The sequence below is a fragment of the Camellia sinensis genome, chromosome 13 (assembly GCF_055761805.1).
Source record: "Camellia sinensis isolate YWXY chromosome 13, ASM5576180v1, whole genome shotgun sequence".
Classification (NCBI taxonomy): Eukaryota; Viridiplantae; Streptophyta; class Magnoliopsida; order Ericales; family Theaceae; genus Camellia; species Camellia sinensis.
In genome coordinates this window covers 73956617-73977129 of record NC_138973.1, presented here as the reverse complement: position 1 = coordinate 73977129, position 20513 = coordinate 73956617, and the positions used below count along the sequence as shown (strand labels likewise).

General features: G+C 32.0%; 1 protein-coding gene across 1 annotated transcript; it reads right to left on the bottom strand.

Annotated features, from left to right (window-relative positions):
- Window positions 1-3167: 3167 nt before the first annotated feature.
- MURE (ALBINO OR PALE-GREEN 13) lies at window positions 3168-9033 on the bottom strand. Its single transcript, XM_028224416.2, has 6 exons — window positions 7063-9033; window positions 6218-6334; window positions 5746-5921; window positions 5183-5328; window positions 4413-4636; window positions 3168-3401 (listed from the first exon to the last, which is right to left on the bottom strand). The coding sequence occupies exons 1-5, from the start codon at window positions 8960-8962 to the stop codon at window positions 4618-4620; spliced, it is 2358 nt and encodes a 785-aa protein (XP_028080217.2). The 5' UTR covers window positions 8963-9033; the 3' UTR covers window positions 3168-3401; window positions 4413-4617.
- Between the last annotated feature and the right edge of the window lie 11480 nt (window positions 9034-20513).

Genomic DNA, 20513 nt, shown 5'->3' with positions numbered 1-20513 from the left:
AGTTAACGCCATAAATTTTGCAACATACGCAAAATGGGCCAAAGCCTTTTTATAATTCTGACCGGTAAAAAAATCTAACCAAGTGTTAGAATAGTGGGCTAAGAAATTTCATTAATTCTAACCAATAAAAAACCTCACTGTCACTAGTCTAATTAAATCCACAGCTGGAGACAAGTGACGCCCTTTTCGAAAATACAATTCATTTTTTACACCATTTGGAATTGAAGTTTGTATGTATAATTATTAAAACTTAAAATAAAAGCACATTTTGCACCATAAAGGCAATCATGCCTCTGAAAAAACACAGAAAAAAAGTGCAATTTATTAGACTATTTTAAATGACAATAATTTTTTAAAGGGACTGAAAATGTGATTCCAAATTGCATGATTCTACTGTTTGAATGTGATTTCAATAGAAATTTGATTCGTGATTTACCGATCCATGTGAATCAATTTCTTAAACTAAAGAAGAATCCAATCCCCTACTTTTACTTAGTAATCTTACATTCTTTTGTCTGAAAAAATCAAATTAAGTACTTAAATGAAATAATTTTTTCCTTAGTCAAGATTCTTAAATTATGCAAACACTTCAAAGAGATTATCCACCCATCAAATTACTAGGAATGAGATTCCAAAGAATGAGATAGTCTTTTGATTCCTGCTATTCAAATAGTCTTAGAACCATGGCAAAAGAAGCATCTATTTCTTTGTCATTGTTTCTTGGGAAAAATGAGTGGATTCTTTAGTTCTCACGTTTCTAATCTAGACCCGACCCATTGTATGTTTCAGATCCAGATTTCATTATCTTATACAGTTGTTCATCTCTTGTTTTCTCTCATCTCTCTTTGACTTTGGCTTTTGAGATGTGTTGTTTACGTTTGAAACATGTTGGTAGCTTCTTTTTTTTTAAATTGTTGATGTCCAGAATTTTGTTCTTTCGCTCAAGCGACATTTCTCGAGCTCGGGCGGTCTTTGTGAACCTTCAGTACTTTTGCAGGTCTGTAAAACTACTCGGAGTTTGCATTCTTCGCTCGAGCAAAGCTTCTTGCACTCGAGCGACGGTCTTCTATCTATAAAACTACTGGGAGTTCGTATTCTGCACTCGAGCTAGGTTTCTTACGTTCGAGCGGTGAAAATAATTGTGTCTAGTCACTCGAACGACTCATCTTGCGCTCAAGCAAACTGTGCATATATCAGTTCGTAAACAGCCACTTTTGATTCACTTTTTCACCTCTCTCTCTCTCTTTAAACATTTCAAAACCCTAATATCTCACTCTCTCTCTCTCTAAAACTCACCTAGATCCGTCGATCTTTTCACCATTGTGCCTTTATTAAAAAGGTAGAGCTTGACAAGGGTTTCGTTCTAATTGGAGTAAAGTTGAATTTTGGCATCTTTGAGTTTCCACTCCTCCTTCAATCATCTTCTAAGCTTGAGGTAGGAATATCTCCACTCTTTGTATGAGTTTTAACTTAGTTATTTGTTATTTCTAAACAATATTGAGATTTTGGAAAGATTTGGAACAACTTAGGGTTTTGGGATAAAAATTAAAAGAGAGGTTTTTCAAATGGGTCCTTGAAAATGATTTTGGTATGGAAGAAAATGGTGAGTTGGGAATAAATTATTGATGTTGAATGTTGGGGTTGATTTTTGAGAAGAAAAGAGATTTTGCCCTGAATGCTTCAAATGTTGATTTTATATAAATTATGAGATTGATATTGATGAGGATAATAGATATTTATTATCACTCACCTTTTGAAAATTTGGAGAGTTTATCTTTATTGATAATTATTTATCTGTTTAGAAATATTTGTTTTTGACTATCAGTGAAAGATAACTATGAGTGTTGTAGAAATTGCATGTGAATTAGGAGAATTGAAACTATTTTTCTCATTTATTTACATTAAGCATTATCTCACACTTATACATTGAAAATGTTACTGTTTTGAGAAAATTGGTGAATCTGAAAAAGAGTTGTTACTTTGAATAAATTAGCTAGTGTGTCCAGAATGAAAGTTCCGAAAACCGTGCGTATACATGGGTGTTGATTCAGTGGATTATTTCTACTACTTTAGCTCACCCTATGTGGGAAAAACATAAGTAGGGGTGTACACGGTCCGAATTGGTTCGGTTTTAAGAAAATCCAAGAACCGAACCGATCCTATCCTAACGGTTCTGTGATTTTGAGAACCAGACCAGACCGTTACACTTGTAAAACCGGACCAGAACCAAACCGAAAAAACAGTTCGGTTTCGGTTTGGTTTACGGTTTCAAAATTTTCTATTTACAAAAATAAATTATTAATATTAACAAAATAATTACTCAAACTAATTACATTTAACTCATGATAAAAACTAATAGTATTAAGGCATTACTTAATATTACATATCTATACCATCCTAATATCATTAAAATTATAAAAAACCAATTAATAAAAATAAAACTTGATATTATATATATATATATATATATATATCTTTTAAAATTCGGTTCGATTCGGTTCGAACTGCGATTTTTTCATAAAATCCATTAACCGAACCGTTTTTACGGTTCTTATATTTCTTAATTCGAAACCGAACCAATTCTCAATAGAACCGAACCAAACCGTATGATTCGGTCTGGTTCGGTTTAGATTACTAGTTTAAACAGATTTTTGAACAGCCCTAAACATAAGTGTTGATAATATACCTCCGCCAAGACAGTAGCTTGAGAGAGCAAGAACTTCTTTTGTGTATTTACTTATGTACAAGCCAAGAGTTCTAACGGTATTGGACTTAAGTCCCTTTTTATTGTAACCAAGCATCAGCTTAGAAAGATGTAAGTCTTTAAAGCATTTCTTATTTGTCCAACCATTCTCATGTCTTTCGATTATATCACTCTTTTGTAAAGCTTAATTGAAAATCAATGAAAAATAACTTCTTCATCATTGTGAGCACTTCTTGATATTGAGTATGAGTTATAATAATTATTTCAGAACATTACATCACCTGTTCAATTTGCCTCATTAAAAAATATAAATAATACAATTTAAGTTTTAAAAAAAAAAAAAAACCCACTAAAATCTGTATCTTTCAGCTTTGTACCGTGGAAGGCTAAAACATATCCAACTCAAGGTTTAACTTCTGAATCCAAATAACCCTTCTCCCAAATATGATTGCAGAAAGAAAGCTTGACAAGTAATCTTCTCATTGAGATAAATCAATTAAAGGATCCAACTTTGCACTGTGACAGGCTCAATTTACAAGAAAATACAACCTTACATATATCCCAAACCAAATCAAACTAAACTAAACTAAATTTTGTATCCCAGCCAAAGTTACATTTACGCCATTCTAACAAAATTGTGATCTCAATCCCAATTCAGGGACTACACCAGTGTTATGCAGCAGCAAGGCCCAGCAACCTGTTGAGGAAATTAACCAAAAAAAAAAAAGAACTATAAGAAACTGTAATTCCGGTACTAATAATAGTTATGCATGCATGAGAAAGAGGTAAAATGAAACAAAAACAGCACGAGAAGTACATAATGGCTGTGAGCAATGAAGTTGTTTGTTGATAAATTCATTGTTGTCATCAATTTTGTCGTCGACAAAGCATAAGCTATATACTGACTCTATTCATCGTTTAAAAAGAACTAAAAACAAAAAACAAATAGGAAAGAAGAAAATTTGATATTACTCTTCTCTTCTTCCTTTAAAGGGATAGGTGGAAACCGTATCGCCTCAGAGCAGGATCAGAGAAAGTCACCTATTTGGCCACAAAATGTATAATAGTACCCTAATTGGTTAAGAATCATATTTAGTCAAAATCATTTCAATACTACAACAATCAAGAGAAATGCTTTGTCCAAGGTTGATTTTGCTATCCCCATTATTATCATCTCTGGATGTTGTACAAAAGTCAACAAAAGTTGTTTGTCATCAGTTAAAAAAATCAAAAAAACCACTCAACTTTTTCACTTTGAAAAGCCAAAAAGCCACTAAATTTCCCAAATGCATAAGCTTTTCTAGATTCTTAAAAAATTAAAAAATAAATAAATAAAAAGAAAGTAGAATCAAAAAAATTATTTTAAAAACAAACAAAGAGCCACTAAAAAAGCCTACCCCAAACAAACCAAATTGAAAAACAAACTCAATGGGACTCTTGCATTTATGGGGACAAAAACGTTTAGCACAGTCTTATAGCTCTTTATTATTATTTCCATGGTATTTAAATTATTTCTAATAATTTCACGAGTTTTCCTTAGATTGAAGTTTCCCAATCTTATTTCCAAAAAACCAAAAAATAAAAGGGTTTTCCCGTCTAGTGAGATCTTGCTAAGTGTAAGTCAAAACAATGAAACCTCATTTGAAAAAAAAGAAACATTTTATTTCCTGATTTTAGTAAATATAAATAAAGAACATAAAATTCATACCGTCCTCTTTCTGAGAAAGGGCCCTCCAACTTCCTTCAAATGCAGGTTATGTCATTATGTCAACCAAGAGAAACAACATGTTCCAGGATTTCAGCTTCGCTGAATGAATCTTAAAGGAACTACTCAAATATAATGAGATCAATGCTCTTGTAATGGTTCCCGGCCTTGAGACCAGCCTCAAGAATTCTCTACTCCTGATTCTATATCAATGACTTTCTGGTAACCTGTAGCAACATAGGCAAGAGAAGACATGACTATCCAAGCATGTTAAGCATCAAATCTGTTCTTTTTGCACTACATTATTAACTCTTTACTCTAGTAATTTGCATCGTCCTAATGTGGACAACATTAATCTAGTAATTTGCATTGTTAAAAGTGTCAGCACTTTTAACAAGTCAAAGGCTACTAAACATGCCTTACATCCACAGTCCACACCAACAACAATTAGAATATAATTTGATCATGTGCATGAAATCACTAGGAGGTAACAAAACTGCAACAATAATGAGCTTTTCTTTTTTCCTCCCATCCACTCCAACATTAATGAGAATAATATTAAATATGATGCACATCACATCACACAATGCAACACATCACACAATGCAAGAAGGATAGGATTCTTCTTTGGGTAATATTTCTGCAGTTATTGATTCAAGTGCAAAAATAAGAAGGATTTGGAAACACACTTCATAGAGCTACTCACAAGGAACACGTTGTTCTTTTTGGTATACCAATAACTTGGCAAGCAACATAAGAGAAAGAAAACTTACCGCCATGGGAATTCACTCGTATCAATTCCAGCTTGGTGAAGCTCATCAACATACTGCAATGCTTCTCTACACTCCTCACGGTCATCAAAGAACTCTTTTTTATCACCTTCTATCTGGTATGTTTCATGGCCTTTTCCAGTAACCAACTGCACATAAAAAGAGAATACAAAATAAACAATTAATAGTGCATGCATAGGCAAGTTATTATTGCCCATTCATAGCATCAAACATGGGGAAGACAAGGGGACAAAGTCATCCCATTACATCCCAAACTCTTTAACAGTCACCAAAAGCTACATAGGGAAACAAAGAGAATTTAGTTCGTTGTTGTATTAGAACAACAAAACACTTTATGCATCTCTATTGAAAAGTTCAGGAATAAACTCATTTCTATCATTTAAGCAATGGAACTGTTTAAGATGGCAGATTCTAATTTTCTCTTTCACAAATCAATTTGTTTCCATCCCCATTAGTTTTGAGTGACTTTTACCCCTAAATTTTATGGCACTAAATATGAATAGATTAACTGGTAAGAAAAGCAGAATGGGGTCTCGAAGACTTACAACCATATCGCCTTCCTCACCCATGGCAACAGCTGCACGTACAGCTACCCGTCTTATATCATGCAAGAAAAGCCTGTGTCCATTAGGAAGAGGTGGATAGTAATCATTCTCTCCATGTTTCAAATACTCCTGCATAGTCCATCCTACACCAGCCAACATGTCATCCAATATGTCCACTGGCGAAGATGAAACAACCAGGAATTAGTAATGCTCTTTGAGCTTTTCCCTACAACTGAGGCATTAGGGGGAATATCCATCCACCATACAAGTACACTAGTCTCTCACCTCGAGAAACAGTAGAAAGATTGTTCTTTTCCACATTATGTGAAGTTTTTCAATAAGAATTAGGACCTTGTCATGGAATTGTTATATATATATATAATCAACCATAGACAAGCATGTTGTAAACTGATTATATTTTAACTTTGGTGGTGGCATATTTCCTTCATGCAGTATGGTTTGCAATACATACAAGGATCTTCATTCTTCGGATTGTCAGATGTCAAGATAGTCACATCACTTTTATCTGTTGCAATCTTCGTCATCATGGGTCTCTTTCCTCTATCGCTCTCACCAGCACAACCAATAACTTCAGGAAAAACATGAAAATTTGGTTAGACCATGAAAACTTAATTACGTACCATAAGAACTTTAGCTATTCCTAAATCAGTAAGCTTCTGGTTAAAGTACACCAAGACAAGCACACAGAGAGATAAAGGCTGTCAGTTTTCCAGCAAATGGCATTTCTAACCTGTTCCTTTCCTTCCTCAATAGACCACGGCCTAAAGGGTAAACATAAAAGCTGTCAACATCAAGGACAACTGAACTTCATTCCACAAAAGGCTCTAAATGTCTATCAAATCAATTTCCAAATTCTCAACATCTCAATTTTGACTACTTCCAAAATTAAATATTCATTTGATGAAATATAAATAGTAACACTTGGGTGAAACATTGAAACTTAAAATAAATTATTGAGGCTTCAACCTGGACAATCTCAACTCTGGAATGCAAACTTAACAAATGTTCTTTTTTTGTTTTTTTTTTATCTTCTTTTTCTATTTTTTAATTTTTTAATAAATTAATAAATAAATAAAAACAAACTGGAAGAATAGTTTCTGTCAAAAAAAAAAACTAGCCATTTTTTAAACCAAATGAAGAAACTTTTGAGCTACAACAAACCTAGACATCGTCAGTTTCTATCAGCACTTGTGTGAAAATTGCAAATATTGATTTTATAAAAGGGACAAACCACAACTCTGTAAAAAGGTATGGTACCAATCATTTGCATTTTGATAAAGCATATAAGAAGCATACCAGTGATAATCCTCCTTGGTCCAAGCTCCTTTACAAAGTCAAGTAGTCTAGACAAGGCATCAGGAGTATGAGCATAATCCACAATCACCCCGAATGCTTGTTCTTCATCTATCAACTCACACCTACCAGGAACTGAATCAACCTCTTCAATCCCCCTAACAATGTCTTCCAAAGGCGCTCCAACTGCAATTCCAACTGCAACAGCTGCAAGAATGTTGTATATATTATTTCTGCCAAGCAACCCTGAAGAAATCTCCAATATTCCTTGGGGTGTATTTACCAAAACCTGTGTCTCAAACAGAGAGAGTTCAAATTTCAAAGAATAAACATCAGCATTCTTATTCTCCATTGCAAATGTCACAACAGGCACATCTGGGTTCCCTTGTGCAATAAAGAAAGCTGCATTTGGGTCATCAATGTTGACAATTTTCCGGTGACGTGCTGGGTCCACCATCCTTGAAAACAGCTTGGCCTTGGCTTCCCTATAATCCTCTTCAGACCCATGAAAATCCATATGGTCCCTTGTCAAATTTGTGAAAACCGCAATATCAAAATCAACCTCATTGCACCTCCCTTGTGCTAATCCATGAGACGAAGCCTCCATGACAACTGCTTCTGTCCCATTATTCACCATCTTTGCCATCAACTTCTGAACCAAAACAGCATCTGGAGTCGTATTTGGTGACTCCAATTCATTATCTCCATGAACATAGTATGCCACGGTACTCAACATCCCAGTTCTCAATCCCATTGCTTCATATATGCTTTTTATCAAATACGAAGTGGTTGTCTTCCCATTAGTCCCTGTAATTCCAATCACTGACATATTTGTGGACGGGTATCGATAAAAAGCAGCAGCCAATGCAGGGAGGACTGAACTAGTGTCTTCGACAATAACCAATGCTTTACATCCCAAAGTTTCCTCTATATCTATTTCTTTACTAGCAACTACAGCAACTGCCCCTCTCTTGTCAGCCTCAGTTAGATACAAATGGCCATCAGTTCTCCTCCCAACACAACATACAAACAAATCACCAGCGTCAACCACTCTCGAATCATGTTGAATTCCACTAATCTCAACCTCTAAATTACCATAAACCGATAGGGGCACCACTTTAGTCTCATCTAAAAGCTCAGCTAATGTCATCTTAAACTTGGGTTCAACAATTCTAGCCTTAGATTTAGCAAAACTATCAAAATCAATATCAAACGACGAAAGATTAGAAATTTCCCCATTACCCATATCATCATCACTCACCTCGTTCTCCAAATTTTCAGACTCCTCTTCATCAGAATCAGCTGAAATCACAGTAAGCCCCTGAAGTTCATCGATTTCCTCCAAATCAACCACTTCCTCAGGCTCCAATTCTTCAATTCCTTCAGCAATCTTCTCCGGAATCAAAATATCCTTCATTTTCTTCGGGTTCGGCTTCAAAAGCCCCTGTTTAACAAACTCCTTCCGCTTCATAGCAATGGCCTTGTCGATTTCCCCGAACAAATCATCCCCAGGATCGTCCAAATTCGATGAATCGGGATTATCGGGAGCGTCTTCGACATCGGCGATTGCGTTGAGAAAGGTGGATTGGTCCTTCTTGAATTGCTCTTCTTCGAGCTTTCGAGCACGAGAGGCTTGGCGGTGAATTTGCTGGAACTTGGAAACGCCGTGCATAGAGTCTTCGGGGGCTTCGGGAGGGTCATCGTCGGAAGGGGTAGGGTAGAACTTGCCGTCACGGCCGATGGCAGAAGGGTTTTTGAGAGGGGGTTTGGTGGGGAGATAGAGAAATGGGAAAATGGGTTTGAAATGGGGTAAAGGGGGTTTTAGAGAGAGAGGGTGGGTAGAGGAGAGAGAGAGTGGAGATGGGGAGAAGGGTGGGATGGAGAGGAAAGTGGTGAGTGCCATTGAAGAAGACGAAGAAGAAGTGCAGTGTGAGAGCGAAGGTTTGGAGGTTCAAGGGATAGTGGGTTTACTTTACACAGTTTTTTTTAATATAAAATAATAATATTAAAAAATTAATATTTTTAAAAATTAATTATAAATTAATGATTAATTAAAATTATAATGGGAAATGTCTCGTAACTTAAATTTTGTGGCTCAAAAGTGGCTCAAATGACCAAAACGACGTCGTTTTGGCCATTTTTATGTTGTTCTGTACTCAAAACGACGTCGTTTTGGCCATTTGAGCCACTTTTGAGTCACAAAATTTGAATTACGTAGCATTGTCGAATTATAAATTTTATCATTAAGTAGTCATTTAAATGTCCGCGGGGTGTAATTACCCTACAAAAACACACAACAAATTATTGTTTTATTTATTACGATTAGGGGTGTGCGCGATTCGATTTTGAACAGTTTGTAAATCGGTTTAGATTCGTCATGCATACAGTTTAGAAAAAATTTAACCCGCAACTGCCTACAGTGCGGGTTACGGTTTGGGCGGATAAAGTTTATGGATATGCGGGCGGTTTGCGGATTGAATTTTTTTCAATTTTCAAATTCAATTTCAATTTTCAAATTTAATATAACATAAGATTGATTTCAATTTTAAAAGTAATTAACAAATTCAATTTCTCCTCTATGAAGAAGTACATTCAATTTCCTACAATATTCATAGAACAAACAAAAACAAAAACAAAAACATTCAAAAACAATGTTCTCAAACAATGTTCTCTACAACATTTCTTTTTGTATTATGAAATTAGGGTTTAGTGTGTTGACCAAAAATATCTAGGGTAGGATGAATAAAATCAACGATCTAAGTTTTTTTTATAAATAAATAAAATAAAATAAATTTAAGTGCAACGGGTTCATGCGAGTGCGGATTCAGCCTGCAACCCCCCCGCAACCTGCAATTATGTCATATTTCAAATCGCATCCGCCCGCATTGTGTCTACGAAACCGCCCATTTGTATGCGAAGCAGTTCGAGTTAGGCGGTTCGGATAACTCTATGCCCAACCCTAATTAAAGCATGTTTGTTCAATTTTTTTTAAGGGGAATTTGGTTAAAACTCTTTATAATAAATTTTTAATATATTAAGGATAAACATAAAATTTTGGAGAAATTACCCAAAAACACCGCTAGGTTTCGCGTGTTTTTCAAATTAAACACCATAGTTTCAATTTTGACAAAAATTAAACCCTAGAATTTCTTCTGTGTTTCAATGTGAACCCTCCGTCTATATCCGTTTGATTGAACTAACGAAATCTGAACAAAATTCTCAGATTCAAGCACACATGTTCAAACATTTGTATCTCCCTCGTTGTAATTCAGTTTCGCCTAATTTTTGCATCGTTAGATTCACCTCATTGCCTAGTTTTCATTTCACCTCGCATACACATTGTTCCATCTCTTTTTGTGAGCTGTTGGAACTCCGAAAGTTAGAAGAAAAAAAATAAGATTTTTCTCTCTTTGGGCAAAATTTTCAGATTCAAACACACATGTTCAAGCACTTATATCTCCTTCGTCGTAACTCCGTTATGCCTCATTTTTGCGTCTTTGGATTTACCTAATGACCTAGTTTTTGTTTCACTACTCATAAGCCTTGTTCTACCTCTTTTTGCATACTGTCGAAGCTCTGAAAGTTGGCCAAAAATAAGATTTTTCTTTCTTTGGACAAAATTTTCATATTCAAACCCACATATTCAAGCACTTGTATCTCCCTCATCGTAACTCCGTTTTGCCTCATTTTTTGCTTTGTTGGATTACCTCATGGCCTAGTTTTCATTTCACCCCTCATGCGCCTTATTCCAGTTCTTTTTGCATGTCATCAAAGCTCCAAAAGTTGGCAAAAAATCTTTTTTTTCTCCTCTATTTTCTATCTCCATGCTTCTTCCTTCCTACTTTCTTTCCATAATTATTCTCTTTTTTCCTTTTCCTTCATGGCCTTTCCACCGAGCTCGTGGTGGTCACCGAACCTCCGACAGTGGCAGTGTCGTCAAGTATGAATGTATATGACTTATAAGAACGAAAATAAATATAAGAGTGGGGGAAGGACTATGAAGGAAGAGGAAAAAACAGAATAATTGTGGAAAAGAATGAGGAATGGAGATATAAGATAGAAAAAAAAAAAAAAAAAAAAAAAAAAAAAGAGAGAAAAATTTTATTTTTGGCCAACTTTTGGAGCTCCAACAACACGCAAAAAAAGGTGGAATAATGCGTATCAGGGGTAGAAAGAAAATTAGGATATGAGGTGAATCCAACGACGCAAAAAAGAGACAAAACAGAGTTACAACGAATGAGATGCAAGTAGTTGAAGATGTATGTTTGAATCTGAAAATTTTTCCCAATGAGAGAAAAATCTTATTTTTGGCTAACTTTCAGAGTTCCAACAGCACACAAAAAGAGGTAGAACAAGGCGTATGAGAGATGGAATGAAAACTAGGCAGTAAGGTGAATCCAACAAAGCAAAAATGAGATGAAACGGAGTTACGACGAGAGAGATACAAGTGTTTGAACATGTGTGCTTAAATCTGAGAATTTTGCCCAAATTCCGTTAGTTCAATCAAACGGATATAGACGGAGGGTTCACATTGAAATACGAAAAAAACTCTAGGGTTTAATTTGTCAAAATTGAAATTATAGAGTTTAATTTGAAAAACACGCGAAACCCTAGGTTTTTTTTTGTAATTTTCCCTAAAAATTTGCTTGAAAAATCTAACAAATATCATTATTATCAAAATATTAAATTTTAAAATAATATAACTTTTAATGTAAATGTCAATTTTTAATAAAATTAATATTTTTAAAATTCTCTCATCAAGATTTATTAAATAAGATCTATGTTGGCTATGAAATTCTTTATAAAAAAAATTATTACCATTAAAATTTATATAAACAGTAACAATAACGTGTTATTCTGTTTGACAATTACTCTATTTGACAGTAATATGTTACTTTAACAATATTGTTAAAGAAAGAAAAAATATATTTTTTTTTTACTTTGTCCTTACTTAATTATGTATTTTCTCTTTAGGAGCTTTATGAAGAAGAAAAAAAAATGGGCTATTTTTTTCACCAAACAATGGTCTAATGGGGGGATTTTGACTAAATTTACCTTTTTTTTAAAGTTAATTTAGTATGGACAATAGGTTATAAATTCATTTATGAAACGATTGGGTTTATTAGCCAAAACTTAAAAGTAGTGTTTGGTAGAGTTTTAAAATTATGACTTGAGAATAGAGTTGTATTTGAATTTTGGAATTATAATTTGAGTGTGAAAAATTTGTTTGGTTATGAATTTTGAATTGAGTTTGAAATTTTTGATGTGACATATGATATATGATTCAAAAACTTACAACTTATAATCAAACATAAACCCAAAATTCTATTCAAAAATCATAAAAAAAAATTTAAAAATTTGAAAATATTTTTTATTTAAAATATAAAAAATAACAGGTATCAATTTTTCAAAAAAAAAAGAGCACTATTCCGATCGACCAGCCGGACAACCGTATAGGCCAAATTTCAAAATTCAAAACCCAACCTAAAACGAGTTTGCAAAATAGGTGTGGAATCAATTTTTCAAAATTGTATTCAAACACCACACCCAAATATGAGTGTAGAATCATGATTAGAACTGCATACCAAATACAGCAATATTTTTAGACTAACAAAATATTATTTGTCTAAGAGGACAAAAGATTATTTATCTATTTGAATATTACCTATTTACTTAATTATCACCCATTTGTTTAATTATATATTCAAATGTGTACACGTACCAACTTATCATTAAATTCAAGTGAATTGATAACTCATTGCTGTTAAATTAGGATAAACTAAAGACATTCCCTTGTCCCATTTGTTTTCAGAGGTAGAATGGAGGGGATTGATATTGAGGGGATTAAGTAAAATTGTGTTTATTTTGATGATAGTTGTTAGTGTAGGAATTGTTAAATTATTTTATATAAAATAATAAAATAAATAAAAAAATATAAAAAATTAAACATTAATATTTATAAAAAAATTCCCAATATATAACAAATAAAAAAAATAAAAAAATTTCTAATCCCCTCACTATTTTTCTAATACCATCTCCCCAACCTCCGTCTCAATCCCTTTCCCAACCTCCATCTATATCACCTCCACCATCCTAATCCCCTCCCCAACTCTACAAACAAACACAACGTTAAATAACACCTCCTCCATCTTAATCCCCTCTCATCTGCTTAACCCAAAACAATCGGTAGCTTGCCTTCAATCTTTAATTAGATTAGACGGTGTTGTTTGGTCCATAGAGGCCCATCATGGGTCTCGTTTTGATAATCTGAACCGTTCGATGTGTAAAACTCGTCAAGCACTATATGTTTGTAAAAAATCAGGTTGATCAGATATCGATAGCTATCTCATCTTATCAGTTTTTTGTCAATCGTTAATTTGTTCACCTTCCTTTTTTTATACAAAACTGATTTGATCGCATAGATATCGATATCTAATTAACGTAATTTTTTACATAAATATAGTACTCAACGAGTTCTACACATTAATGGTTCAAACTATCAAAACGAAACCCATACTGAGCCCCCATGAGCCGAACAACACACTGTCCAGTGCGATTAAAGATTATAAGCAAGCTACCCCATTCCTTTAAATATATACTTAGCGTATGACTTGTACTATATACAGAACAATATAATATATTAGTTATAAATAAGGTGCTCGGATGAAAAATCCAATCTTGAATTTTCTTTGCCCAAAGGTTCATGCATTAATTTATTATGTCCCAATTATGGTTATAAATTTAGGAGGCAAACATTCAGTCAAGACGATGAAATTATTGTGAACAGTGAAATTTCATTGGCTGACATAAAAAAATTTTTTTTTTTTTTTGGGGTACTTATATATAGGTCCTCATAAGTAGATTTATTGTCTAATAGGTCCTATGGGAAAAATTTGTCATAAAAAATGATCACTAATTGTAAGTTTTAACGATAATTTATAAAAATCATAACAAAAAAAGTCACTTATTGTCAATTTTTAGCGACATATATAAAAAAATTGTCACAAAAAAATTATTTTTAGCGACAATTTTACCAAGACTTATTTTCAATAGGACTTGATGGGAATTAAATCCAACTATTAGGACCTATTGGTAGTTTACCCTCTCTTTTTTTTTTGTGCATATTCAATATGTTCAATATAGAGAAATTTTCAGTCTATAACTAGAAATTGCAAAAAAATGGGGTTACTATTTCCAAATTTTGGGCTAAAAAAAGTCAAATTAAGGTCTCTCAAATGAGAAATTTGATTTTTTAGGGGGTCATATATCAAAGGAAATTCACTACAAAATATTATGACAGTGAATCACTAAAATTTCAACATAATTTTCCTAATTTTTTTTGTCAATGTAAGTGAATCACCAACTTAACTTAGGAAAATTTTGCTAAAACTAGCGAAATTTCACTCTCACTAAAGCATATATGGGCAACAAAAAGCAAAGTGAGGAACTAGATCTAGAAGATGATGAAAACGTTGAAGATATTGATCCGTCAACAATGGCAGATTTGAGCTAATAAGATATCCGTGACAATAGATCCAAGATAGAATAGACGATAGTACTAGTTGAAGAAAGAGACAATAGATAAAATAAAATTATAAAGAGAAAGGTAATATAAAAAGTTACATAAATCTTGGAAAAAGTTTTAACGTTGTAAAGATTATTCTAGATTATTTATATCATAATTTTCTTTATTATTTTAAAATTTGAAATCTCATAAATTTTTATTAACAAACAAATTTTTTATGGAATAAAATTTTGTAAAAAAAAGGGTAGATTACACTTTAACCCCTCAACTATCACTATTTTTCACTTTACCCCTCCAAACTAAAAATTGATACAACGTACTTTTTTCATCTTCTGAAATTTTTTAATCTAACTCTAATGTCTCCATTCTCTTAACAAAATTGACGGAAATGCGTATGTAATGTACACATATTATATTTATAACGAAAATATGTTTTAAAAATCTATCATAAATATGACATATGTACATTATATGCACCTTTTTTTTTTGTTAATTTTGTTAACAAAATTAAGACATAAAGATTAGATTGAAAATTTTCAAAAGATAAAAAAGGTATATTGTATTATTTTTTAATTTGAGAGGCTAAAACGAAAAACAGTGATAATTAAGGACGATAAAGTGTAATCTATCTATCTATCTATCCCTCATAATAACACTTTAATGCATTAAGAACAAGCATAAAAAAAAATTCTTGAAAAGTTCAACACATATGATTATTATCAAAATATTAAACTTTAATATAATATAATAAAAAAAAAAGACATTTAATTTCTTGAAAAGTCTAACACATATGATTATTATCAAAATATTAAACTTTAACCCCCAAGTCTTGTGGGAGCTCCAATCTCTCAATCTAAATTTCCTGATTTTTTGATTTAAAAAAAAAAACTTAGGATTTATTAACTTCTCCCAACCCCTAAGTCTTACCCTCATAATAACACTTTAATACATTAAGAACAAGCATAAAAAAAAATTCTTTAAAATCCAACACATATGAATTTCTTGAAAAGTCCTAACACATATGATTATTATCCTTCATAATAACACTTTAATGCATTAAGAACAAGTATAAAAAAAAATTTCTTAAAAATGCCAACACATATGATTATTATCAAAATATTAAACTTTAATATAACATAATAATAATAAAAAAGACATTTAATTCCTTGAAAAGTCTAATACATATGATCATTATTAAAATATTAAACTTTAATAATATACATAGGAAAAAAAGATGACATTTAAATTTTTTAAAAAAAAAAGACATTTAAAAATCGCAATTCACATATATAGATAATTGTAAACACAATCCGTGCATAGTACGGGTGATATGCTTGTCTATACTATATATTAAGCAAAATGGGATTTTTAACTCCAAGCCTTGTGGGAGCTCCAATCTCCCAATCTAAATTTCCTGATTTTTTGATTTTAAAAAAAAAATCTTAGCATTTGTTAACTTCTCCCAACTCCCAAGTCTTACCCTCATAATAACACTTTAATGCATTAAGAACAAGCATAAAAAAAATTTCTTTGACATCCAACACATATGAATTCATTGAAAAGTCCCAACACATATGATTATTATCCCTCATAATAACACTTTAATGCATTCAAAACAAGCATAAAAAAAAATTCTTGAAAAGTCCAACACATATGATTATTATCAAAATATTCAACTTTAATATAATATAAAAAATGAAAAAAAGAAGACATTTAAAAAAAAATTAAAAATCACAATTCACAGCTTCAATCTCCCAATCTAAATTTCTTGATTTAAAAAAAATATTAGCATTTATTAACTTCTCTCAACTCCCAAGTCTTACCCTCATAATAACACTTCAATGCATTAAGAACAAACATAAAAAAAATTCTTTGAAATCCAACACATGAATTCCTTGAAAAGTCCCTACACATATGATTATTATCCCTCATAATAACACTTTAATGCATTAAGAACAAGCATAAAAAAAAATTCTTGAAAAGTTTAACACATATGATTATTATCAAAATATTAAACTTTAATATAATATAATAAAAAAATACATTTAATTTCTTGAAAAGTTCAACACATATGATTATTATCAAAATATTAAACTTTAATATAATATAAAAAATGAAAAAAAAGAAGACATTTAAAAAAAAATTAAAAATCACAATTCACATATATAGATAATTGTAAACACAATTCGTGCATGGCACGGGTGATATGCTAGTATTATATAAGGAAAATGAGATTTTTAACTCACAAGCCTTGTGGGAGCTCCAATGTCTCAATCTTAATTTTCTAATTTTTTTATTTAAAAAAAAAATTCAGCATTTATTGATTTGGTCAAAATCTTATGATCTGCATTTATTAACTTTTTTCAATCTACATGTCTTTCCACATGTCTGCATTTATTGATTTAGTCAAAATCTCTGATCAACATTTGAAATCCCTCATACAAATAATTATAGATGCAGCCCGTGCATAGTTACTACAGTAGCCTTTTTAATTTTTCCTATACACTATGGTTAATGATAAGATTGTTAAATTATTTTTATAAAAAAATCTTAAAAAACATAATTTATATATTAAAAAAAAATTAAAACAAATATAAATATATATAATTATCCTGTGCATAGCACGGGTGATAAGCAAGTATCTATACTATATATTAAGCAAAATGAGGTTTTTAACCCCCAAGTCCTGTGGGAGTTTCAATATGTCAATTCTAATTTTCTAATTTTTTGTTTTTTTTAAAAAGAAATTAATCTCAACATTTATTAACTTCTCTCAACCCATAAGACTTTTTGACTTCTCTCATAATTATTGCAGTAACTTTTCCAAAACAAATAATTTGTATATTAAAAAAAAAATTAAAACAAACACAAATATCTATATCTATATCTATCTATTTATTTATATCTATCTCTAACCCACAAGTTTTGTGAGAGTTCCAATATTTGAATCTTAATTTCTTTTTTTCTTTTTTTTTGAAAAAAAAAAAAAACTTAGCACTTAGTAAGTCTTCTTTTTGTTTTCTTCTTTTTGACTATTCCGTTTGTTTACTGTTTTAATATTGTAGTTAGATAGCGCATAAAAATATTTGTGATTTGTCTAGTGAATAAAAAATTATAATTTGATATTTTAATATGATTGAAGTTAGATAAATATAAACCCTCACAAAAAGAAAAATGTGATTATAATTAGTTGAATGATTCTTTTTTTTTTAATGTGATTGTAGTGAGTTTAATAGTTCTTTTTTTAAAATTATTTATTTTATTATGTGAAAAATATGATGTGATTGTAATTTGTTTAATGGCTCTTTTTTTTAATATGATTGTTGTAGTTAGTTCAATGTTTTTTTTTAATGTTATTTAATCTTTGTATTTACTATTTTAATTTTATTTTTGAGTTTTTAAAATGATTGAAGCTAGATAAATACAAACCCTCACAAAGAGAAAAATGTGATTATAATTAGTTGAATGATTCTTTTTTTTTTAATGTGATTTTAGTTAGTTTAATAGTTTTTTTTTTCATTTATTTATTTTATTATGAAAAAAATATGATGTGATTATTGCAGTAACTTTTTCAAAACAAATAATTTGTATATTAAAAAAAATTTAAAACAAATACAAATATCTATATCTATATTTATCTATTTATTTATATCTATCTCTAACCCACAAGTTTTGTGAGAGTTCCAATATCTGAATCTTAATTTCTTAATTTTTTTTTATTTTTTTTGAAAAAAAAAACTTAGCACTTATTAAATTCTTCCAAGTCTTTTTAACTTCTCCGATACACACACTCTTTTTAACTTTTCACATATCTATTACAAACAGTGAATCTTCTTTTTGCTTTCTCCTTCTTGACTTCTCACTTCTACACTTTCAACTTCAGTGACCATGTATGCAAACAGTAAGTCTTCTTTTTATTTTCTCCTTATTGACTTTTCTTTTTATTTACTGTTTTAATATTTGAATGACTCTTTTTTTTAATATGATTGTTGTACTTAGTTCGATTTTTTTTATTGTTATTTAATCTTTTTATTTACTATTTTAATTTGGGGAATTTTTTTTAAGGTCCTTGGTATTAAGATTTTATAGCATAAAGGACACTCAATATTTTCATGATGTCTAAGGTCCCTCAACATCAATCCAGAGAAAATTCAATCCAGAGAAAATTCGATCCAGAGAATTTCTCTGGACAAATCACAGAGAAAATTCCAAATTTCTCTGGACCATCACAGAGAAAATTCTAAATTTCTCTGGACCATCACAGAGAAAATTCCAAATTTCTCTGGACAACAATGAGGACTAGTGCTCTGCTTCAGAGAAAATTGGATTGGTGTAACAACCCTCATACTGTTTACTGATTAGGGACTGATTGATTACCGATAATCACCGATTACTGCTAAACGGAACTGATGATGACTGATAACTGACTGATAATTGAACTGATTAAAGTACTGAACTGACTGACTGAAATTGGAAACTGAATTGACCGAGTATATGTTAGTTAATTGCATTCTATCTGTTTGATTGTCTGATTATCTGTTCATGTTTATATGTTTAAACTGCTATTTGAAGGCCTTATCGGCGGCCGAATCTGAAACCGATTGATGTTACGTGACCCTCATATTTAATGTGATTTTATGGTATAAGTATCTGAAAATTGATTAGGTATGACTAAATTAGATTAAAATAAGCCAATTAAAGAGTTTGCCATATTTACCATTTTGCCACTATCTCATATACACACACTTGAGTCTTTGAACACTCCACGTATGTGATCAAACCAAACATTTTCTTCTCCTCTTCTTGCCTCAACCGACCCAAGCTAGAGAGTGAGAGAGAGTTGAGTTGTTCTTGAGAGATTTGCTTGATCTTGCTTGGCATTGTTTGAGAATTGAGGTGTGATTGCTACTTTGAGCTCCTAGACCTTGAATACAAGACTAAGGTAGGACATTCATCTTCTTGTTGCTGTTCTTGAGTTCATCCTTGCATGATTCATGCCTCATTTGTAGAGCTAAGCCATGATTTGGTTCATTAATGGTGGATTGAAGCTCATCTCTTGCATGCATGTTAGTATTATTGCATTTTGAGGTTAATTACATGGACATTAGTACATGCATGCTCATATTGTTGTTATAGACCATGTTTTCATCTGGTTTTGGAAAGAAATGAGCTCATTTGAGCAAGCTTTGGAGCTTCAATTTGGTTTAAAACTCATGCATGACATGTTTGAATGTTGTTCTTGAAAATGGGTTTGAATGTGGTTTTAATTGACTCACCTTTGGGGCTTGAATTCATAAATTGAGCTTTGAAACTTGTTATACATTGAATTTAATGATGTTTTCCAGAATTTGGGCCCAAGAGGTCGAGTTTGGAGTGGTTGAATGCTTGGTTTGAGCTTGGGAGGCAAATCTGGAAATTCCAGATTTGGCTTCCTCGCTCGAGCGAAGGATTCCCCGCTCGAGCGAGCACCTTTGTCCAGGGCTCCGCTCGAGCGACCATCGAGCGACCATCGCGCGTAAAATTTCAACATCCAGTACTTTTACTGTTTTGCAGACCGCTCGAGCGAAGGATTACTCGCTCGAGCGAAGCCTTTGATTTTGGACTTACGCTCGAGCGTAGAAAGTCTCGCTCGAGCGAGGCTCCTATTTTCAGCAAACTTTACGAAATGTTTTCTAAGTGTGTTTTTGCATCCTCATCCCATCCTAGGCATTCTTAGGCCTAGTTTAAGGCATCTTGATGAAGATATCATTGTAGAACACACCAAGGCAAATTAGGGATTAAGTTATGAGATTTCCCAACTGTGTAGCTTAGTGTGTGTTCAATCTGTTAACTGTGTAGGGTTGGCGACTAGGGAGACACGCTCTAGCATACTGTAGCCCAGAACTCTGTGAGTAACGATTGTGTAAAGATATGTTCACAAATGATTATC